The 25,200-nt window shown below is 39.3% G+C and overlaps 1 protein-coding gene across 6 annotated transcripts in view; it reads left to right on the top strand.

The window, feature by feature from the left end:
- The window catches only part of LOC135470438 (plexin-A4-like), a 112,457-nt gene that overhangs the window by 14,189 nt on the left and 73,068 nt on the right, over positions 1-25,200 (top strand). For all 6 annotated transcript variants that reach the window (XM_064749383.1, XM_064749386.1, XM_064749387.1 and 3 more), the window contains exon 4: positions 4,666-4,794. In XM_064749383.1, the coding sequence (XP_064605453.1) occupies positions 4,666-4,794 (129 nt within the window). The remainder of the gene's footprint in view (positions 1-4,665; positions 4,795-25,200) is intronic.

Genomic DNA, 25,200 nt, shown 5'->3' with positions numbered 1-25,200 from the left:
TCAAAATACTTTTTGAGAAAAATCAATTATGGGAGATATTTTTTTAATGTTTACCTTAATGGTGTGAAGGAAAACAAAAAGCTGAGATGTTTAAGAGGTTTTTTGTGTGTGTGCTGCTCCTATAAGAGGCCTTTATGTATGTGTATGTAAATTAAACCACACTGAGCAAACTTACTCTGTGTGTTGACCTTGAGAGGCAGAACATCAGTCTGTGATATCAGCGAGTTGGTGCAAAAGTTTGTTAACCCTGACAGTGTCATGATTTTTGTTAGCTCAGACATGACCAGACATCCTCATGCCACATTATAATTACCAGCTTTTTGTTAGTGGAATGCTGCGGACATTTCTCTTCGCTGAGGATGAATACACTGGTAATTAACAAACACATACAAATATACAGGCAGAATAACATCTAAATAGAGCTACACAGTTGTAAACCTGGTATATTTAATTTTTCAGTGGCTCCCTATTGTGTAAGGTGGAAATGTCATTTTTTTTTTTTTTTTGGCTAACCCTTGTGCTGGGAAAATACTTATTTGCTTGACATTGGCTGAAAAGTGAAAAATAACAAGGTCTTTTGTGCTGTAAAGGTATTTTCTTTGAATTTCATGGTGGATTGGGTATGACTTATTGCGATTTGGTGTTCTGAGGGAGCATTTAGAAGTTCAGTATTGACCAGAGAGCATAACTGGGCAGACTGATTAACACTTGGTGTTTACCAGAAGTAGGTAATGTCCACAGAGAGAACACCCTGGTGTTTGCCAGATCCATTGACAGTTTAATTAGATAATAGGAACTGCAAGATGATATCGGATTGCTAAACTATCCAATAATGTGATTTCACACTGGTATGGATCGGTCACCGTTCGCCGGCTGACCTATAGCACTAGCATCGAGCCTAGACCCATAGACTGGGTAAATAGTATAGAAGAACAGCGCCAGGGCAGAATAAATAGTTGGAGAGAAAACGGTCATTGATTTGAGTCTGTACAATGGTGACCGAGCCAGAGCCCCATCTCCTTTGAGGTTGGGACAAGATGGTATCAATAGCCTTGTATCTGTCGCCTCTTGCCAATCTCAGCAGATAACCCTCTCAGATGCCAAGAAGGAGAATTCCTTGTGTCAAATGGTATGAGAGTTCTACCAGTCTGGCTTTAGTGGAAGCCTGTAACAGGCTTCTCCATGGCTTACATGAGTCTCCTCTCTAGAAAGTGGAGCAAGGCTGTGTCTGTTTGAGAGCTAGGAATTCACAGAATTAGTGTAATTATATCGTAGCACAGTTAGCCTGAAGCCTGCTTTGTGTATTATTAGTAAAAATATCTGATTTTCTGTGTTTCCATGCTTCAGGCTCTTTTCACTCAGCTTCAAAACTTCAGCAAGGTTCTTTGAATTTTTATGACCTTGTGGAACTTTCTTGGCTTAATTCAGAACAAATTATTGTCATAGCCATTTCTGAGAGAGCATATGCTAAATGACAAAAACATCACTGCTGTGCTTCATGGAATCGGTTAATGAACTGTGTCTTCTGCATGGGGACAACTTAACATCTTTACATACTATAGGGATTGCTGTCATTAAGTCCACAGATGATGGGCCAGTTTCTGGAGGGAGTTTCACAGGTCATTTAACGTGTAGAAGGCTTGAGGCTTTCTTCCTTCATGGTCAGTTCATCATGTCACCCTGTGAAATCTACACCACAGTGGAATGGAAGGGTGAACTTTAACAACTGCACCACCCACATTAAGGGGAAATGATTGAATGAGTTGAGGATGGTCTTCACATTGAAGTCCAAATATGCATTTTATTGCAAAAACTGCAGAAAACTTTTCTTTATTTTTCATTTTTTTTTAGAAATATTAAAGATACATTAAATTTTTGAAGTGCAAAGATGCAATGGTTGGCAATATGGTTGATTTAAGGGAACAAAAATGTTCACAATATGGATGGAATGATAACTACAGTAACTTTTTATATTACATTAAGAGTTTGATATCTCGGCTTCTTGAAAAAAATAGTGTGGAAGGTTAATTTTAGGCATTCAAATGTATTTGTGAATTTATGTTACATGCTCTTCATTAAAGTATATTCCTTTATAGTCCAAGTTGATTAGGTAACCAGGTGTGACCCTGCTTGTATATTAACTTAATGATGAACAAGTCCTTAAGGCTCCCTTTTCACAAGCCCCTCCATCATGTGGAGAGAAGTTGTGGTAATGGCAGACAATGACACTGGCTTTGATGGATCACTGGCAAGGACATTCGTTACACAGGAAATGTAGCTTTTAGTGGGCTGCCACCACATCTCAAACATCTCAGTCATGGTGGAAGACATATCTGTTTTGTGTTAAACTTAAGTGTAAAACAAGACAGACTGAAGTAGGGATGCTTGAGGTATACAAAGAGATGCATTAGATTTACCTCTGCATTTGCTTCCCCATCCATCATGAAATGCCCAGATAAAGATATATGCTGTTTTGAATATTGATGAAATTTCAACTACCCAGGCTAATTTCCTATTCTGTTTAAATGAAAGCTTCCATGTTATTAAAGATACATTCATGTAAATGTGATTTTACTTCTGATGCCACACAAATTTACTCCTTGAAAAGTCAATCTTCCATATTAGTTCAGTGTTATCCTGGAAATATATCTAACGTTTTGAGACAGTGAGTCTGAAAAAGGCTAATTCAGTTGACTCTATATATTGTCTTTCTGGCTCATGTTGGTGCAGGCTAGGAAATTGCCTCCAGACTGTTTTGATAAACATTTTCCAGCCCAGTGCTTCCACATAGAATTTGACTTGGGTGGATTGCCAGATTACTGTCACTTGGGGAAGGGGAAGGGGAGAGGTTGATGCTGTTGTACTAATTACTGTAGTCTGTGTTTGCATGATAATCACATTTTGAGAAAATAATGTTATAAAAGTGAAATCTTTTTTGCGACATGGTCTTCATTTTGTTCATTGTAGTATGTCATTCCAACTAGGCTTTGTAGCATTGGATGAGCATGGATCACTACAGAGGACTAGTATTTAAGGTTTGATGGACCATTTGACAGGTTCAAGCTGGATTGCACCTGTTCACTATAACACCATGGTGCCAGTGCTCTTGAGAAATGACTGCAGCACATGCTGGCCCAGCTAATCTCTCATTGAAGGAGGGCTGAGCTGTGTGCCTAACCCCCAAACAACTCAGTTGACTGGTTTTACAATACTCATTAGTGGCTAATAGCTCTGACTATAACCAACACCAGGGTAAATAATGAAAACCGATAGTGGCCAATCCGGCTCAACCTTTCCTACACAAATTAGATTACATAGTGCTAAATACAGCTGACATTCAGAACCGGTAAGATAATGCCTTTTTTAAACAATTCATCTGATTGGAAATCTGTTTCAACAAATGCACCAGTTACGTGTTTTTTGTTTTTTTTTAACTTTGGGGATGCGAAGCTTATCTTACATGTGAATGGGAAGATCTGTTGGTGCATATTTACCCTTTCTTGAAATAGCATAAGATGCTGGTTTTGGTTACTTCTTTGTCCATTGGTACATAAAATGCAATCTTTCAAAAACCAGTTGTATGTAGCCGCAAACTATATAGTTTAGGTGTAGGTTTTGATGCTATAGAATTTCCAACTACCTGTATTATCACCTGACCAATGAGACACCAGATAGTACCCAAGTCAGTGGACTGGAGAGGGTCATTGATTGATGTAGCTGTATTCTTACCACCTTGTGGGTCCCACACTCAGCCTAAGCAATCGCCTCAAGGCGGCAGACAGGCTCATTTATAGATTCTAGCATACACAGGAATTCCACAGCCGCCTTGCGGCCTCCTTGAGGGGCAATCCTACACTGCATGTTGGTCCCTTATTCTACCCAAAGATGTTTGGTGGGCGGATATGTGATCCTGGAATAAGGGTAAAGGTTACAGACAGTGAAGGATCATGTACCCTCAGCTGGGAGCCCTTGTGTTTTGCCCTGGGTATTTCCTTCCTGGGAGATCTAGTAATTAAGTCTATGCCATTCACACTGGTCAGGATTGCTGTCATCTCCCATTTCGCAGGTCCTTCAGTCAGGTGTTCTGGGTTGTTTAGCTGTACACCACCCCCACACCAAACAATCAAGCACTTTGTCACTACCTTGAGTTCCGTTTCTCATGAATATCAAGGTTGTGCAAGCCTATGATTCAGTGCTATACAAACAGCATGTAAAATATTGGCAGAACTTGGTTTGTTTGGTAATGCAACATACTAATGTGTACATAAGATGAGATAAAAAATATCCATTACTTTTTACTAGACATTGGATATTCCTAAAAATACATGCGTAACACTAGTGAGAAAATGAATTATCCTCTATGGTGTGACTCATACACATATGGATGATTTGCAACCTTTCTAGTCCTAATCTGACGTAATGTTTAAAGATGCAAATTGTGGGTCAGATAGGAATAATTAGATACGTTTTTCCAACAGAGTGAAAACGTCTATACATCTCTTGATAGTGTGTGCACAGATCATAATAAAGTTTTGAGGTTTGCACTTGGTAAGTTGTTGGTATTCACTATTGTACATGTTTGCTTTTGTAACTCATGATCAGTTATGAAATGAAGAAAAAAATTTAGATTAATTTTATGTTTATGTTAATTATATGTCATTCCAGGTGTCCATTCAGTCAAGCATCTTAGCAGAAGAGTATGATGACATTGTCATAGAGGAGGGAAGCCCAATAAGCAAGGACTTGACCTTTGACCTGGAAAAGAACCACTTATATGTGATGACAGAACGGAAGGTAAGGACTGAGAGGTTTACATGTATTTCTTCCGTCTATATGTGGATTATTACCAAAATGAGATGGAGACATGATAGCTTGCTGCTGCAGTTACATGTAGTTGCTTTGTCATGTGAATTTTACATGTCAGATTGTCAAATACTTTGATTCATATGTGGAACAAAGCATTTCAACCTGTCTACCTCACATTCTATCACCTTGAGAAAATATAACTCACAAATTCAGTTCAACCATCCCTTCATATCTTTTTCCTGGTGCATTGTTCAGAGTGTGCTTCATGAAGGATATGTAAATGCTGAGGAACTGCATTTGTTGATAATACTAAGTGAGGAAGTTTGCTAGAGAAGAGTTCTGTGCCACACATGACTGTGATTGTAGGAGATCTGTTTGTGTGTTCAGAGTAACTGACAGGTGCAAGAAGTATTATCATGGTTAGATGGTTGTGTGGACTTATGCTGGAGCTTGCCATGTGGGAGGAGAAATTCTTTACTAGATAGCAGCTTTAGCTTGTCAGACTTGACTTGATGAATGCAGAATTAAACGGGTGATTTCTGTGGACCTACCTGCCAGCCTCTTCCGGAGCTGGAAAAGTGGTTCCTGTATCCATTCTAGCCAAGCTGGATTATCTTAAATTGGGTTTACACTGATAGTCCTGCTGCCCTGGTCAGACCTGGCAATATAGATCATTGTAAGAAGTTCTTTTTGCTTCCTCTCCATACAAGGGCTAGATTTCTTCCCAGTTTCATACCACATCTCTTTAAGCCTGGGTAGGATTTTATGGTTATCTGAGTTCACAAACATCTAACAGTATTTGAACAGTTCTCTACTGTCATTACAAGCAGGGTATTCAGATGATGAGTCGTTAAAGAAATGGCAGACTGCATATAAAGAAAATCTGCACCGTAGCCATTGAGTGCATCTGCAATTAGATGAGAGCAGTTATTTAAATTTCCAGTGGTAAGAATGATTGACGTCTTTTTCCAGTGTGCGGCTGAGAATATCTGGCCAAGCTTAGTGGCGTCCATGTAGCAAATCAGTGAGCATCTTCGCTTGGCAGAGGATTCAGTTCCATAGTCCATGTGAAGTTGCTTACTAATCCCGGATTATGATTTACATCTAAGCTCCTGACTTCGAGCGCACAAGAAGGTTTCTTCAAATGGGCAAAGAAGACAACAGATGAACAGGGACTTTGTTTGGCTTTGTTTATATTGTAGTAATCCAAAAAACTCCACAGCTGAAATTTTAAAAGCATTAAATAGACAAAGAATATGATGCAGTGCTACATAAAATTCATCTTTCATTTAGCTGCTTCCAGCAGAAATTTCGTTTTCATTTCAAGCACATGGGTAGTTTTGATGATAGTCTTTTCACTGTATGCTTCTGTCCTTGGGAGGAAAGGAGAATGTTTATGGGGTAAGATTTTTTGCCCAGCTGGAAAGCAGCATCTGGTCTCACTGAGTCCTCCTAAGCCCAAACCCAAGGAGCACTACCACACAGACAGCTTGGGTTTCCTGGTCTTTGAGAACTTAACTGAAGCTAGGTCCAGCTGGAGAAATTTGGCCACAAAGCAGGGTGCTTAGTCAGAAAGTGGATGACTTGTGCATGATAAAGACTTTATTACACATATTGACTTGCACTCGCCCTTGATGGAACAGGTGTACATGGACATTTTTAATGCAGGAGTTTTACTAATGTACCTCTTAATCTTTGTCATGATGATATAGTGAAATGAATATCGTACATACCAAGTCGGACACTAACATTCTGATGCTCAGTTTTTTATTAATGTACATTTGTATTGGTTAAACATAGTTTCTTCGTGAAGAGCTAGGGGTCAAACAGTTGCACATAGGGCATTTGGCTTTTCGTGTTACATCTGGCTTGGCAAAACTTTTTAAGGTTCACCAAAATAGCCTACTGGAAGTAAGTTTAACTCGCACAAGGACTGAAAAAATTTATTCTTATGGCTTTTTCATTAGAAACATCCTGAGTTTGATGCACACAAAGGAGGTCATAGATAAATACATGTTGCAGTGTAGGCTGAGTCTGGGAGCACCAGACACGTGTCCGCTCCAAAGTTTGTCACTATTGACAGGTACATCCGAGACAAACGAGAACTTACCTGTTGACATTAGGCTGACTTTACAGCTCTGGCTACAACCAGGTCATGATGCTATGCAGGGTATCTTTCCCTTTTTGAGCCAGTGTGTGTTTTGTGAACGGTTTCGTTGGAGACGAAAAGGGCTTTGTACGTCAGACGTTGCTGATGAACTGTGGATTTGATTTAGTATACAGAATTAGTTGTGGTCTACCATCCTTAATTTAACTCTTCTTTATTCTGAGAGTCACATCTTAGTGTTGTGCAGGTGTGACTTTTTCCATCATTAAATTCTGCTCTATTATTTTTAAATAGTTCATACCACATTTTACCATACTGTACTGCTTTCCTGTAATAGGCTTAATGTCTGTTGTGGACGTAGTTGTGAATGAGCAAAATCTCCATAGTTATCAGACTACTCTTTGTGCTATTATGCTTCATAATTGAGCCAAAACTGATACTCGTGTCTTGTAATTTTTTTCAGGAATAATCTTACTCTTTGCATGATATTTTAAGCTACAGAAGTTTAATTTAGTTGTTTTGGGCTCATCACTTTCATAAATCAGTATAATTATACTTGTAATTATGTGGTTATGTTTGAACATTTTAGAAGGTGGTTGAATCTTAATTTGCAACAGCTGATAAAAACTATCATCAGTGAGTTTTCAAACAGTTGCCTGATGAATTGTTATAAAATGATTATAGCCTGAAAAATTTAAAAAATTCTGTGTTGTCATATATAATGCCCTAGTATTTCTCAGCTGAATGTGCTAGTGCCATTGGATAGAAAAAGACAGGAAGTAAATTTATGCCTTTCATTAGCACAATTTAATATGAACAGGACTTTCTGACTGCTGTGAACTTGCTTTGCCAAAGTCAATCTTTCTCAAGTGGATTTCGAGATATTTTGATGGGATTCCTCTCCGTCTCCTAAAAAAAGTGCTCTCTTTAGCTCGAGTGCATTGCCAAAGTTGTAAAGTTTCCAGTTACACAGTTAAGGGAGGCCCAAGAAGATGACTTGATGGAGGCATCCATTTTCATAGCCCAGACCAGCAACCAGCGCCAGGCTTTGGGAGTTTTTGTAACTAGCTAACTGAATTAACAGTGTTTGATTGATGTCTGCTTGGTAGATGTTGTAACTTTGATCTGCTGTGCTGTGTAGTATTGTATGATGGCCGTTTCCTCTGAATCAATAGCCCAGGGAATGGCTGGATATTCCAGCATGGATAGAAAAATAAATGAGCCTTGACCTGGTCGGAATTGCTTGTCTCTCTAAAACCCAGCACACTTGGACTTGTCCAAAGATCATGGCCAGTCTCCTTCAGTGTTTCTTCTTCTGCCTAATCTTCTGCATGTTCTCTACTCTCCACCATTCATGTGCTAGAGGAAAGAAACATAGTTAAGTTAATTAATACTCAAGTGATTTCACGTTGACCATTCTGGCGTCCGGTGGTACAGCCTGTCAGGCTGAGGGGGAGTGGAGAATGGGGGTGGGAGAAGGGTAAAATTGGCAGGTCACATGATACAAAATCGGAATGTGTTGAGGATAGACAAGTGTGTAGACAAAGCCTAGTGAGTGAAAGGTTTGTAAATGAATTACTTGCTATTGATCACAGCACTTTGCCATGGTAGAAGGATGATTTAACAAATGTATTGATCTCTGAGCAGCCATTGATTTTGCCACTACAGGTGGTAACCCCTATTGGTCATACAGGCGACGTCTTCCACAGGCAGTTCAATCAAACCTTGCTACAACACTGATCACTTAAAGTCAACAAAAGTGACATCTGAAGAGATAAAATTTCTTTATACAGATAATTTGGTTTGGATTTTTTTCTCTTGATAAATGTTCAAGCACCAAGTACTATCTCCTGAAAGTAAGGAAGAGCTTGGAGGGAAGAAAACAGAGCCTGTGGAAACTGAAAAGTAATCTGTACTGCAGGCTAAGTCTTTCATATTTGCCAAATGTTATTAGACAAGTCAATGATTAGTGAGCTTATTTATGGTGTTCTTTGCTTTTTTGTGTTTTGTACTTCGTATTCATGCTTGAACTTGTGGGGACTAGCTTGTTCTGCCTGTTTACACCCATAAAGTCATGTTTTCTTCACCTTGTACTCAGACTCGAGGCTGTTCAGTCATTGATTCAGGGTTTTTGTTAATTGTGAGGTTGGAGCTGACCTTACGGTGAAGAAAGGAAAATCTGACATATTTCTCAATGTCGCTAATATCCAGGCATACTGAACCAAATTTCATGTAGAGGTTGGGATGTTTGTTTGGTTTCCGTGTCCTTGTTAAGAGCCTGTGTGTGCTAGATTTGTGTCACCTACCATACATGTAGCTGAATGTCTGGTTTGTGACTTGGGCCAGTTCTTTGGTTAGATTGTTGCAGTGTTCTCTGGCTGGTTCAGTTAGAAGCTGAGCTAGTTGTCAGGTTTGTGTCATACAGTAATGTGTGTGTATGGTACACCAGAGTGACAATATCCTGACCAGTGACCTCAATGGCTGAATCAGATTAACATCCCTGCCTAAGTCCTGTCTCTGTGTGCCCAAATGTTACTCACAGTCTGCTTTGTGGAGTAACTCTGTCCTGCTGTAACACTCTGAACCTGACGGAGATGTTCCCATCATTTGCAAGTAAGGGCGTGGGTTTACTTGACACAGCTTTGAAGCAGAAGAAAGTGAACTTCTTGTTTTCTGAGCTTTTGTTAATTTGTGATCCTGAGCAAGTGAGACCTCTCCATTGGGCAACAAGCAATCTGTGAGGGCACTACAGAGGACTCCCTAAATGCAGCCACATCTACTCCTATCGAGCAGCTCATTGTTTGAAAAACATATTGGCTTTTCCTCTGTTTTATTGACTCTCTTTTTCAGTTTTTGACCAATTTAACAGTGGTTGTAGTCTCTCCAAAATACAGAACAATCAGTGTAGGCTGTCACTTAAGCAGTCATGTTGTGACGACATTCCTGACTAAGTCTTGGGCCATTTATCGGCCATTTTGTCCACTCTTTTTATCCAGAGATCAATAACTGACAGGAAGCTCTTGTCTTTTGCTTGTCACAACGAACAGCCAAAAAACACAGATTTAAACTCCATCTGTTATTTTGATAAAAATAAACATTGGCACAGATCCAGTTTGAAAGCAGCCTGATAATCTTTGCTCAGATTTATTGGCCGATTGGAAAAACTTGCTACATGTTTAACAAGATTGTTTTAAAATTGGCAACATTTCGCAATAAAGTGTTCTCCATTACATCCCATTATAGAGGAACTGTTCGGAATAGGTGGACCGAGTTGCAAATGTGGTCTGTAACTACAGATAAGATAAGGGGTATTTCAGCTCTCACAAGTGAACTAGAATTTTTTACTTTTGCGTTTTTTATGTTTTTCTATTAACCCCTCCCTCTTTGCTATCTTGTAATAATAATTTTTTATATGGACAGTGAGATATGTTTGTGCCATGGCTTGTATAGCACACCATGTAGTATCTGAAATAAATGGATGACTTCATAAATTTGTTCAAATGAATGTATGATATGCCTAATTTTATGCTTGAAAAAGATATTTGGTGGTTTCATGTAGTTACATGTGATGGATTCATGTAGTTACATGTGGTGGTTTCATGTAGTTACATGTGATGGATTCATGTAGTTACATGTGGTGGGTTCATGTTGTTACGTGTGGTGGGTTCAAATAGTTACATGTGATTCAATTGACTTTAGCTCAGTTTATGGTTTTGTTTTTTTCTCTTGTAATGTTTTATGTATGCTAATGACTGAGAAAAGCATTTTAAGTTATCCCTTCCTGTAATCGCCAGTGATTTGGTTACATTTACAAGCCTTGTAAGATGTTTGCTGGGAGGGACATTAAACATGCAATTCTGTGGGAAGCAAAGACAATTTCCTCCTTGTTATGACAGAATTACATCATTGTCATGTGAAACCTTGTGGAACATAAAACTGTGGAATGCAGAAATGAGCAGCACAGGGCTCCGTGGGATATTGTTTGAGGCTGTTTGGTGGCAGGCCTGGTCTTCCTGTTCATTCATCCATTGGAGCTTTCCCTGGGATATTTCAGCTATGCCATCAGGTGTGGAGATTGCCTGGACTTACAAATTCTTCCGCTTCATTGCACGAGAGAGAGATTTCTGCATGCATATTATTAAACATCATAACTGCAACATTTCATAGCTCGCAGCTAAAAAAATTTCCCTTGCAATGATCCTATTGCCCTGTTATTAACACATCCTCAGAAATGCATTCTCCGTCATTTTTCCCACAATTTTTACACCCGCTAGGGATGAGCACATTTTCTGAGCAAAGCCTTGTCATCATGCAAGGAATATCCGGTGAATTTGAGTCCAGTTCGTATTGATGATTGACAGTGAGTAAGATTGGCAGTCCCATGGCAACATGGTATGAATTTGTGAATATTTGTCCATTTTCTGTGTGAAATGTAGCCTAATGCAGATGGGTCATCAAGTGTGGGTACCGCAGTGTTTTAGGGAGTAGAAGAATGGGCCTTTGAGTCAGAGCCTGGTAAACACAGACTGGTGAATGCTGTATTGGAAGAATGTGGAACAAATGGCTCTGTGTGGGGTTATCATAGTGACCTGATATTGTTTTGTAAATCTGTCAGTAAGTAGCCTTCTAAGACCCAAAGAAATTCTGTCAGAAATCTATAAAAGCCAGGGCAATATTTCACATGTTTTCTCATTCGATACATGTTGGCTCTAGGGCTGTTCAAATTGTACGCCATGTTGACAGTGTGGCATATTGTTGTTTTACATCATTGCTCAGCTGTGATGCCATATCCGCTGTGGTTTGCCAAGACCTTTCATTGTCAGGGTGAAATAGTGTAAACATTATAATGGAGGAAGACGAAAAGGGAGCAAACAACTCCCTATGAGTTATGCTTATATTTGCAGTCACATTATGTCAAACTGGTGCTTTATACACATTGAAAAACAACTTTCCAGACAGATTCCATGAAATATTTAAAGAGGCCTTTTTTACACTTTTACCCTGCTCATCTTGTAGTACAAATGGCTCTAGGAAAACATATGGCAATCATGGCTCCTGGATTTTGCTAGACCATGTCATATCCTGCTTTAGTAGAGAAAAAATAAAAGATGACTTCACCATGAGCTATGTTCCTATTGACAGATTGTATTAAAATTTTGGGGTGTCGGAGAACCTGCTTAACTCGTTCTTGCCTACGAAAGCTAAAAAGAAGGTGGCAAGTGCACGTGCCCCGCATGTTAGTCTAACTTCATGAGTGAAGTTTGAGTATAACTTTGCAGAGTCAATATAAAATAAAAAATTGTTACAGGTTGGGCAGGAAGCGGGCTAAGCCAACATTTGCAGCCACAAACCTATGCCGTCAGGTACCTCACATTCTATACATGAACCACAAACATTTCTGACATTATTAACCAAAAATTGGACAAATGCCAACATTGTTTATATTGATTTTTTTTATTTTTTTTTTTTATTTATTTATTTGAGTTCAAAGGACGAGAGATTCACCTAGATAATGGATGTCTGATGTATCTGTAACCAGAATTTGAATAAGTCATTCATCCACTAGATATCATCCTACAAATACTATAATGAGGTGAAGCGTTATTATATGTAGCTGGCCTTATGGCATAGGCTTTGGAAAATATCTACTTGTGTATCCTGCACAATTTGTTGCCTATTATTCATTATTATCATTGCATAGTGGAAATTAATATGGACCTGGAAAATACACTGTACATGTACATGAGCAACTCAAGCCACTCTGGTAAATCCTAGGGAGTAGGGATAGGGTTTCTAGGCATACATTAGGTTCAGTGTTGAATAGCTGTATGACAAGATTAAGCATGCTTATTTAACATTACTTCTGACAAAAGCTAAAAATATATTAACCACTAGGTGCAGCACATTGCACTTTTGTAATCCATCTGATGTCTTTCAGAAGTTACAGAATCATATTATATGTATATCTGTTATTTTCACTGATGATTTGTGCCATGGTTTGTGAGTTATGGTTTATGTTCATTTTTCTCCACTTCACTCAGGAGAGTGTTATCACATTGCCCTATTGGGGGCCTCTTACCCCTCAAAAGAAAGTGATATTCACTAATTTGGTTGTGTAAACAAAAGCAGTAAACAGTGATCATGTTCAGTAAACGAGGTTCAACAAGTGTTGGGGAGTGTTTACTGTGACTGGCAGCAGGGCTGGCAAACACCGGCAGTTACTGAGGGTACACTTGGGGTGTTAACCATGTCAGTTATGGCCATGAATCAATATCTTAAAGGCACTGTGGAAATCGGTCAGTGTGGAACACATGCTTTACTGTTGGTTAAAGTAAAACATGTACCATGTGTCCAAAGTTCAGAAGCAAACATGAAAGAAAACAGGAACGAAAAATGACAGCAAATACTTGTTTGATTCTCCTAACAACCAACCCATGTGGGGAATGCCACTGGTTGCTTATGTGGTTGAAATCAAACATTCTGTAAGTACGTGTTTAACTTTGGTGATTTAAAGTGCTCTGTATGTAATGGTACTGCTTTTTCCATTTGTACCATTATTCCCAAGAGCTGCATCATGAGGTGTTAAAACATTCATGGTCATATGGTTTTGAAGGTGCTAGGGTGTGTGCACTGAACAGAGCTGCACCACCAAATTGATCTGTGTGACAGACATAGATGTTTAACATGGCTGGAATGAACTGAATTGTCCATGGTTAGGGCCTGTGGAGTCGTTGGCATGCAGACCAGGCCAGTTATCTCAAATTGGGCATTCTATCTGTTGCCTAGCATGGCTTCACTTCCTCTCATGGCACAGTCCTGAACTTGAGCAACACCTTGAAATATTAAAGTACCCAAGCACCTTTCAATCTATCCCAGCTATGTTTGTCGTGACTGATAAGGTTACCTGGCACACTTAGAAAAGCAGGGTGATAGCCCGACAGGAACACTAGGTCTAAATTTACCACCATTATAATGCCGTGTTCCGTTGAAAGGAAGTTATTTGGCCACTGTTGTTGCATGTGGTGTGGAGGGTTTTCTGTAGGTGTTCTGAATGGCCAGCAATTTTCTTGCGCTGTTTGTTTGTGACTGTGTTTAATGTCCCATACTGATCAATAATGAGAGAACGTTGTGCTGCTGCAAAGGATCAAGTATCATTTGATTGGTTATAAAAAGACTGCTTGTTTGGGTGTTATTTTGATACAATCTATAATAATACAATTACCTCTGAGGACAATTATTCCTCCCATCTAACAGGAATAGAGAGATGGCTCACAATCCCTTCATTTCCATGGCTAAGAAGTCCTGCCATGAGAGGGCAGATAATATCACAGTGTATCTACAGAGATCTGCCAGCCTACAGTGAAATTGTGCGGAATTGTGTGGGCTTGAAGATTATGGAGAATTGCAGCCTTCAAGTCTACATGGAAATGATATCTGCAGCTGTTGAATAAATCAACACCAAATTCTTTTCTCTGAATTCTTCCACTGGAAAGATACCTTGGTTTTAAGAATGTCCTCCAGGCTTAGTCCAGAGAAAATCTAGCCGTAACGAGACATGCTAATGTATCACTGTCAGCATGGGTTTCAGGCAAGGTCTCTGACCCATGCTGACCAGAGCAGTGATGCGTTCAGCTCTGATCCTGGTTCCTTTAACAGGGAGAAAACCCAGCTAATCTGCCAATTAAGAGTTCAAACTTAGTCTGCCTGCTACCTCCACAAAGATAAAGTGGTCAAGACATTTTTTAGAATAAGACTAATGAAGAATCCATTCTCCATGCCAAATAGATTGAACACCCTTCAAACCTCTCAACACATTCTGGAGATGTCCTACTACCAATTGAAAGCTAAATTTGGCCTTCCAAAACAGCAAAGCTATGTGCTTGATTTGAAGAATAGTGCCGCTTGCATTGGGATTTAAGTGACCGGTGTGTTGAACCACAACATTCCAACATGATAAGGACAACTTATTTATTGGTTTTGCACAGAAGTGCCACCACACCTGGTGCCTGGCAATGAAATTATTATGTATATGAACATACCAAGCACCATAGCTGCACTTCTCTGCTCAAGTGGCTTTCCTCAGACTTGTAATTGGAAACCAAGTGGAATATTGTTTAGAACCATGTCCATGAGGAATTGATCATATCAGCTTACTGAAATACTGTCCCGGGATAAGTTGCGAAGAGGTTAACTTAGCTTCCTGTCACTCTCAATTCCCTCGAACATGAGGAAATATTGTTTGAAAGTGACTGGCAACCCAGATCTCTAGCTACCAAGCCCAGTAACATTTATCTGTTGGCAGAAACTTATCCTTGATGATAGCAGAGAATTTGAAGTATTTTTTTTCAGTAAGGGACCAGTAATGTGGTAAATGGTGTAGGGAATTGTTGTTGATGTCTTGGGCCTAAGGAAATGGTTGAAGTGTCATAAATACTGTTTGTATAATAATTTTTGCAGTTTTCACAGAAAATACATGTACATCTCAGGAGAATGTCCAAATGCATATGACTTCCTTTTTCTGCTATAATGTGTATGCCATCAGTGATGTCCAAGTTCATTTACACAGTAAACATATTCGTAGATTGTTTTTCACAGATTTTTTTTCTCGTGGTGTTTCCTTGCTAAGCTTTCTGAGGGGGACATTGTGTTTATTTGCATTTCTTGAAAGAGCTCTGTCAAGGTGAAAAACCAGGAACTAGCCTTGCGTCATTGTTGTTTTAAGATTGGAAGAATTGTTACAGGCCTGCCTGTCTGAAATAACCAATCTTGTGTCATTGAATATTTCGGAGTATATTTCTTGACATGTTTGTTGTTTGCCACAAAAAAATGGGAGGACTTGATAAACAAGATTTTTCCCAACCCAAGTCTAAGTTCGTCTGTGGATTTATCAGGATTAAGCTGGCTAAGGTTACACTGTGGCAGCCTGCAGAAAAACACTGTTTGATAATGTCTGTTTCCATCCATGTTAACAATATGTAAAAGGAGTGGGGATAGATAATGACATTGGGAAGCCATCTGCACTGGTCATTGATCACTGGGATCTTTCTTGTTGACATAGTCACCCACCCTCCTCTCATTCGAGATGACCTGTGTGTCCCCCCCCCCCCCCCCCCCCAAATCCCTTTACTGTGGGATGCCATACAACACTCTAGGCAGTCTACACCTCATGTGATGTCTTCGCTGTTTAAACTAATCCAGGCTTATTCCAGTCCTTCAACTTCTGTAAAGATTAGATAGATGATGAATATGCCCATCATATTCAAGTTCATCCATGGATCAGATTTTTGTAGCCCTGTCCACCCATCCCTTGACATAGACTGAATTCTTCAACTCCTGTCCTACAGAAAGTTTGCTAAGAAAGTAAATAAGTTTAGCTGTGAGGGGGAAAGTCATGCACATAATGTCACTTATGCAATGTAAAATAACTACCTTGCATGGGGTGAAATATTCGCAGCACATATGTAGATGCCAGAAGTCACTTTATAACATGGTACAATATTACAGGTGGTCTCAAATAATATTACAGCAATGTTGTCATTAAGGCTGAAAACAAATGCATATGTATTCAAGCCAAAGACATTGTCATTTTGCCCTGTCATTCTGACATGTAGTGTTGGACTTTCAGAAAAAGTGTTTTGTCTGATGTTCTGTCTTTGTTTTGTTGTCTTGGCTACTGCAGACATGTTTGCAAAGTGTTGAGGTCGTACCTATTTCTTGGCCAACACTTGTCCTATGTGCTGTTGGTATGCTGAACAGAGGGGTTCCCTTAATAAAGTCATCTGTGTTATCAGCATTAATTTGGCAATATGTTTCAAGTGGGCTGTTAGGGGCTCTGGAGAAGGCAGAACAGTTAAAGTCATTTATAATGGGGTTCTTGAAACTGCCCAGCCTCATCATTGACTTCGTCACACTCATCAGCCCCATTAGTGTACTGCAGCCTGCCAAAAAACACAGCCAACGCACAATAAAAAAGAGTCACATTCTGATTCAGTTTTATTTAGCCATTTTTTTTCTTTTTTTTTTTTCTCTTTTTATTTTTTTTTTTGCCTGGAAAACATTCATCTGAGTGGCATTCCTTCAGAGTCAGTCTCCAATCAGGACTGGTCCATTCAGTGTGGAGGGATTAGTTGTGAAGACGAAGCAAGTCAGGGAATGTCCCCCTCATTCCAATATAAATCTTCATGTCAAAGAATACTATGGGATGACTCAGCGTCTAATTCTGCCTATCTCTTGATATGGTTTAGAGGCTCAAGAAGAAGGGCTATCCACAAAACATTTATCACATGTCTTGTATTGCTCCAAGATGCCCAGTGGTCCTTTCTGTTTTCATGCCGTCCAATTTCCCCCCAAGCTCTTTGTGCTGATCAGAATTGCTACCTTTATGATTCCAAATTTGAAATGACTACTTAATTTTTTACTTCCAGTAAAACTGTCAAACTTTTCTCATTCCTAGTCCCAAGTGGATTAAAATCACTCAGCATTTTATGATGGGAAAAAAATGTTTGTATGTGACTTTTTCCAGGATTTTTCTACAAGAATTAGTTCTTAAGGGTTGTATGGTTGTTTTGTATCAGAGAGTCTGATGAATTGGCCTTGGTGCCAAAGAACAAGTGTTTGGAGTTGTTCTGTGATAAGGGCTACTCTGAATCATTTGGCCGGTTCAACCCCATGCTGAAGGTGATTTCTCTTGGGGGTGTTTATTGCCAAGCCAGTCAAAGTTCACAGCAATGGAAGCTGTGTCACAGAATATTGCAGTGAAGCATTTTGCATTTCATAACTTCCAATATTTCCTTAATATGCTTGCAGATATGTGATCTCCTTGAGAATGTATGAGTTTTATTGCAGGGCCTGTGGAGCAGTGGTTGTTATTTCACTCTCGTGTCATGTCATCTTCAGGGTAACTCATTGTCCACAGCAGTAGGGTGCATGTTGCCATTTGACTTCAACATTTGCTAACTATTACAGATAGTTGAAGGGAGACATGCTGCTGAGACTAAAGCCCTTAGCTGCAGCAGCTTCTACATGATTCCTATCACCCTTAGATTACTTGCCTAATTCAAGGTATCCTTGACTTGTGACATTCTTCATAAACACAGTGATCATTGTCCTATGACAATGCCCAGTCACATTTTACAGACATCTATTGGAGCAAGTGTGTTGAGCACAGACCCATATGAAAAGGGCTTAACATTGTCACTGTGCTTCATTTCTGTAGCCAATGAGCCATCTCTGCATTTTTGTTCTTGGCTTATGGAATCTCTGTGTCTGTCTGTGTCTCTGTCTTTTTCTCTCTCTGTCTGTGTGTGTGTGTGTATATATATATATATATATATATATATTCATATATTCATATGTAAGGATATGGACTACCACGTAAAGGGTAGATGTTGGCAGTACCTTTGTCCACCACTGCAAGTCATTAGTGCCACATATCTTAACCAGACTGTGCAAATAGTTACATCTCCCAAGGTTTGAAACTGACCTTTAGCTGGAGAATGCAGGTAAACTAAGTTGACCCTTTTCCTCAGTATCCAGGGAAAATTGAACCAGACTGCTGCCCATCTAGGGATATAGGGCCACCTACCCAGTGGAGTAAATACTAACCTAGAACTGCTGGCCTCTTTTATAAACAGGAAACTCAGTTGGATTATCCATGTACTGAAGCTTGTCAATGAACGGATAGAAATCTTACTAATTGACTTATATGTCCACAAACACAAGCCCAGTTTTCCAAACAGACACCGTTTATATAAAGTAGCAGTAGGAATGTGGTTTCTCTCGGTAGATGGTGTATTCATATATCTTATGAATGATGGATCCAAATATGATGGGGAAGGTATACCATACTTAGTAGGTGAAATGATTCCTGATGTATTAGAATAGTGGTCAGCTTATAGACATATGTTCATGTGAGCCACTCAGAGATACATCCAACGGAATGTCTGCACATCTCAAGTTGAGCTTGATCTTTGGACATGTTTTCTTTGCATGACCTGTGATTGTTTTTGAGCAACCCAGCTAGGGGCATCAACTTCTCGGCTGGTTTGGTGCCTCTGTAGACAATGGCTAATGGCTGGGGGCAATCTGTCTGGGGAGGCCGGACAGGTAAATAATTCATGTCCCGCCAGTGGCTCAAGCATCAGACGCATTTTGACTCCTGCAAGGAGTCCAGGCTCACATTTCAAGAACCAATTGACTGTTAAATACACCATACATGTAATTCTCCTCCAGAATGCCAATCTGTTTGTCTGTTCCAGTAACTTTATCAGCCTATGTTTTAACAAGGGAAGCAGATCCACATTCTAATGGATGAACTTGTACACAGAACTAGAATATAGCTGAAAAGTTTTAGCCAGATCTTCTCCTTTCAAGTCTGGCTGACTTAGAAAGTCTAGATCATCTATTATCTTTTAGGGTGTGTTCAAGCTATTTTGCCAGCATTGTAATCAAACATTAGAAGATACATGTATATACGTGGCATTTTCATTTGCAGCAATTGTTGTGTGTAAAGAGGCTCAGCCTCTGTGTTGATCTAAACAGTGTTATTAATTGATGCCAGTCTTTGAAGACACTGGGAAGAAATCACCCATAAAATAAACCTGATAGCAAAATTCCTCGACACATATGCTATATTTGATAGAATTTGAATCTTGTAAGACTGAGGCTGATTGATTGTGGCTCAGAGACTTCTTTAGAATGCACGAGTTTTCAGTAAGGAGCATGTGGTGTGGTTAGACAGCATGATTTTCAAAGTTTCTCCATTCCACCTTTTTAAGCCCTCTCTCAGTCCTGGTAATATTGATGGAGAGAGAAGGAGTGAAAGAGAGACTCGCTTGGGTGAATCATACTTCACTGACAGCCTTCAGAACTGTCCAAACAATTCCACCAGTATGCTGTTTCAGTACCGATGCTGCTCCTTCATGACCAAGCCGTCATTTTTGATACTAAAAAACTCCCACTCTTTTTTCCCTCTCTTTAACAAAGGGTTCTTGCAGCACATTTCCCTGGTGGAAACGTGATAGTCAGAATAGGGGATTCTATAAAATTCAATTTTCTGTTAGAACCTTGAGTAAGCAGAACATTCTCTTGGTTTTGCCTCAATCTGTTTTTTTACACGATTCTACCGATCGTTCTCAAGGATAACCCGCCAGAACCTTTAACAGAATGGGCTAAAAGTGGCCACAAATTAGTCATGGGGAAGATGTTTGAAATATGGGCCATGACAGCTGTTTGTATGGTTGGTGCATTTTTCTGAATCTGTCATGATCTTATACTAAATTCATGACATATATTCATATGCAGTTTGACAGGCAATCTGCAAAAGTCAACTGCATATCTAGCTTTGAGATATTGCCTTTCACGTTTGTGGTTTTGAGATTAAAGATTTGGTTTTCACCTGATAAGGTCTTAATGCTAGAGTGCACTTGACTCTTTAAGATTCAGACACACGAGATTCATAAAATTACTTTACATATATATAGCATAAAATATTTATTGATTAGAATGATAAAAATTATACCACGCTAAATGATTCCTATATTTACCTATTTAAATTAAACTTTAAACAAGATGACAAAACTACCTGATAATGTAATTTTTTTGAGAAATGTTACTTCTGTTGTCGTCACAAACAATAACCGGAGGGTGCCAGTCTTGAGCATGGCATGGCACGGCACATGTTTCATGCATTGATCATGTACATTGTTGAACTAACTTCAGAAGCAAATTCTCTGAGTTTGCCTGGAACAATCACTGGAGTATGAAAAGAGGAAATGAAACAAAACAGTCTCCCAGTGGGGACTTGTGAAAAGAATTAACAGGATTTTACAATGTTTTTCATTTCAGTCTTCCTTTCAAGTCATGCCTGTGGGAGAAACTAATGTGACATTGAGAATCTGTTTGTTTGAAACAGATAGAAATGTTGTATTCTTTAACAAACACATTTTAAATTTATCAGATGTTTAGTTAATGAACTTTTCCAATGCTGTAGCCATTCAAATGTTTCTGTGCATGTAAGGGATAAAAAGTGTGAAAGAGAGCATAGCCCATATGGCCTGAAGGTTAACGTGTCATGGATGATGGACTTTGAAGTCTCTTTTTTCACCCTGGTGAAGTGTAAGAGGTTATTCAGTAGACAGCCCCCATCTCTCTTGACCAGTTTTGCTTTGTCACAAGTTCTGATTTCCTACCAGTCTGGCCACTTCAAACACCGGAAGACACCCAAAATGAGGGTGTAGGTGCCCAGCTGGTGAGCTTAGATAAACAAGAATGTGGGCAATAAAGACTTGTTTGTGTTGTGTAAGTGTGGTGTGGTGACTGAGGTTTACACCCCTTCCCCTGTGCTTTGTGGGGCTGATGTGCCCTGTAAGTCCCTAAGCATGATCCCAGAAGTCACACTTGACTGACTCTAACCCCTTGTCATTTACTGAACAAAGCCTTGTGACTGTTTTTCTGGTGGATGATTGTGTATGTATTGATACTTTGGTCCATCCTGTCTAGACAGCTGAGTATTATTCCCTTCCCTCATGAACAGCCCTGCATAGAATTGCTGTGGTGATGTTGTCTGTTAAAACATCATGCCCATCAGGCCAGGATCCAGTATTGAGGACTGCTAAGTGTGTACCACTTAGCACATGACATGCATGTGGTGGTCTGTCTGCACATAACACTTGAGATTGATGTTTTTGTTGAAGCTTTGTTTAAAATTAAACATGGAGTGATTCACACACAGGCATATATATATATGTGTGTGTATATCTATATTTCTAAAGTGGTCCTGTTCTCGAACAGGAATGTACATGTGTATGTCAGAGTTTCTTTAAGTGTTGGCATTTTGTCTTGAAAATGCCAGGCTATTATTTTCTACATATCAAAAGTCATTGAATGACATTACCTTTCTTGTGCATTTGATGTATGATGACTTGAGCTTGACAAATTCGAGATATCCCCTGATAGAGTAAATGGTATTGGTGTGGTGAGAGAGAAGGACATTAACAGAGAGAGGCACTAATGCAATTAATCCTGGTGTATTTGCAAGGTTATCTAACTTGACTTTGAAAAGAAAACTGCTGAGAAAGTTGCGAAGTGGGGAATTCTTGTGGGTTAGGTTAACCAACTGTGCAGGTACATGTATCTAGTGTGATAGTGATGAAGGGGCCATCTGGCTGGTTGTATAATGGGCTGCCATGGAGTCTGGCAGTAATGTGCACAGGCTAGCTTTGACCCCTGCTGCCTATCTGTGATAACCTTTTGAGCAAAAGAGTTGATTCTGTCAGCTTCATATACACCAGTGTAACATATCTCTCCCTCCCCCACCCCATTCCCACCTGTCTTCTGTCTTCTGTCTCGGACAGATGACCATTTTTTATTTGCGTTTATTCAGGGAAACATGTTCAACAGTATACTGGATAAATTGACAAGTAGAGCCACTATACCGTTAGGCCAGCATTTGTTATCAAAGTATTTGTGATCTGCAGCTGCAGGATATACACCAGGCTGGTAGAAAATGATACCATATTCAGTGTGGACATTGCAAGAATATCTGTTTTAATATTTCAATACAGGTAAGACTTGCCACACTCTGGGTGTAAAATCTGCAGCCATAATTGGTGCTATGGAAAAACAGCTCGCGTATCAGATTTAAGGTATGTGTAGGCTGTTTACTGTGGCAAATACGACATGCAACTTTGTTTGCTCAGGTAGGAGATAACCTCCAGTCAACAGATGTGCAAGCAATCCAGTTTAAAGGCAGGGGGCCATTTGCAGTATAATAGCTGAGAATGTTGAGGTATATTGCAGTATATGCATCTGAGTGAAGTCATATCCAGGTACATCCTTTCAGGTGGGCTTTAGCTGCAAAGTTTATCTTGGCCAAGCAAGGAGCACAAGATGACCTAGGTGTAACAAAGGCATATACAGATGAAAATCAATGCTCTCCTACCTGTCGCTACATATACCAGCACATTATATGTATCTGTTCTGGGTGTATTTGCACCTGTGTGCAAGTTCTGCTGCTGGCATTGCTCGATGTGATTATTAGATTTAAGTGTTACCACATATTTAGGCAACACTCAGTAAAATGTAATTGTCTGCTGTGCAGTTTTGTTCACGACAACAATTCATAGAAAGATCTGATAAATATTGCTAATGTTTTTGACAAAGCTTTGATTTGTGCAAAATTTTTTTAGATAATTTTTGTGCTACACAAGTTAAAGCATTGGTCATTTAATGTGGATGTGGAAACGTGCAGTTGATATTGTTTTCTGTAGTTATCAGCTTTTAGTCATGCTATTTGAAAATCTCACCCTGATAATTCGCCATCCACAAGTATTTCAGATGAGGTTTAAGTCAGCGGATTTAAGACCTTGGGCCTGAAGCTTTTTATATATTTTTCTTTCTTTTTTATGTCCTAATTTAATGCCGTTGTTCAGCGTGTAGACATGAATTAATTATTAGCAGTTAATGTGTTGTGGAATTAATGGCTACATCTTGGCCGTGACATGGAGGTTGTCTCTGCGCTGTAATGGTTTATCGCCATAAACTCGGGTCCTGAGCTGTCAAACTTGTCAACGTGCACCTGATACACTGGCCCCTACAAACAAAGCCTGTTTCCCTTTAGAGAGCTGGTTTGATTAAAGCCCTGGACATAGCCCAAGGGGACGGATCAAAACTGACCAGATTGTCCTCTTAGCACAATCATAATGTGCATTATAGCAGCTTCAGGGAAACAGTACATTGGTAAAGCTGAAATGCATACTGCATATATGTTCATCACAGGGATAAGTGGCTGTAAAGCTGTTGTCAGAAGACTCATAGCGTATCTGTAGGGCATCAGAGGCATTATCACCAAGCATTATTGGCCGTCTAAATCTACATTCTACTAGGACATCAAACAACAGGTGGAACTGAATACCTTATTGTTGAATATGTCAGTAACCAGGATAAGACTGAAAGTTTAAGTGTATCTGGTGCAACCCATTAGGTTTTGAGCTCATGGGATCTCTTTCTGTAGGAAATTTTTTAAGCACTCAGCTGTGATAAACAAAGAAGAACTTGTTAGCAGCATATTCGAAACAAACTACACATTTTGTGAAATATGTTTTGTTTTGTCAAGGCAGTGTTATGGGTAAGATTACATCCAGAACATATGTGAGTTACAATGTAACATTTTGATTGAAATTAAGTAAATGACACATCACACACCTCCATGGCCTTTGTTTAAGAAGTATACATTTACATCAAACACAGGCATCTGTGTGTAAACTGTGGCACAACTTCATGTGCATTTTCATCCATGATAACCTCTCACAGCCAGAGTTTAATTTGTTCTTGTATGTCTGCTGTATGGTGTGTAATTATATTATGCCCCCAGTGTGTCTCATTAGCTGATGATGCAGTCATCTATTTTGACATTCAGAAGACCCGTATGTGTAGGGCTGTCATTTCCATCTCCATCCATTTCGGTTGAGCAATTGTTGTCAACATCAGTCAATTAGTTAAGAATTTGGTAATTTTTTCTCTAATCTGTGTTCAGTCCTTTAAACAGGCAAATGTCAACTGTCAGTTTTAATGTTCTTTTTCACTCTTCAGCAGTTTTTGCCTGCTCTGTAACATTTATGAAAATTAGTGGTGTGTATCATTGGTTTAAAGCGATAAGTTACCAAATAAGATTGTAACTTTTGACATTTATGTGTTCGTGATCAACTAAAAGCCAATCAGATGAATTATTGATGATTTCATATCATGAATCTTAATACAAAGACCTTTCTGATTTTAGTTGATGTAGTTTCGGATAATTTTGAGATTTTGTTCAGATATTTTCCTCATTACCCGTATAAAATAAATTTGAATGCATTTTGAAACTATGTAACCAGCTTGCACAATCTCTTATATTACAGCAGTTTTATCTATATAAAGGGTATTGCAGTTCTTTTGTGGGTGATGGATGTTTGTAAATCTTGAAGAATGAAAATTATGAAAGTTTTTGTTTTTAATTGCCGTGGTGTGCTCATACAGGGAAGCATGAGTGCCTTGGTCTTGTGTTGGTTGCATGCATGTCCACAGGCATGCCATACACCACTGGTTGCCCGTCAACTGTGCTTCAAAGAAATTATTCCCTTGTCGTGATGGAATTTGATCTTTCATCAGAGACAGATTTGTCCAAACTTGATTTAACATATCAAATTTGACAGTTTTGGGTTAGGTTTTGTTGTGGGTTGCTTAAATGGAAACAATAGTGAGAGGGACGTGAGGTGTTGCACGCAGGAAATTGAGGATCTTGCAGCAAA

Source organism: Liolophura sinensis, chromosome 7, assembly GCF_032854445.1.
Source record: "Liolophura sinensis isolate JHLJ2023 chromosome 7, CUHK_Ljap_v2, whole genome shotgun sequence".
Classification (NCBI taxonomy): Eukaryota; Metazoa; Mollusca; class Polyplacophora; order Chitonida; family Chitonidae; genus Liolophura; species Liolophura sinensis.
This window is presented reverse-complemented; position numbering and strand designations above follow the sequence as displayed.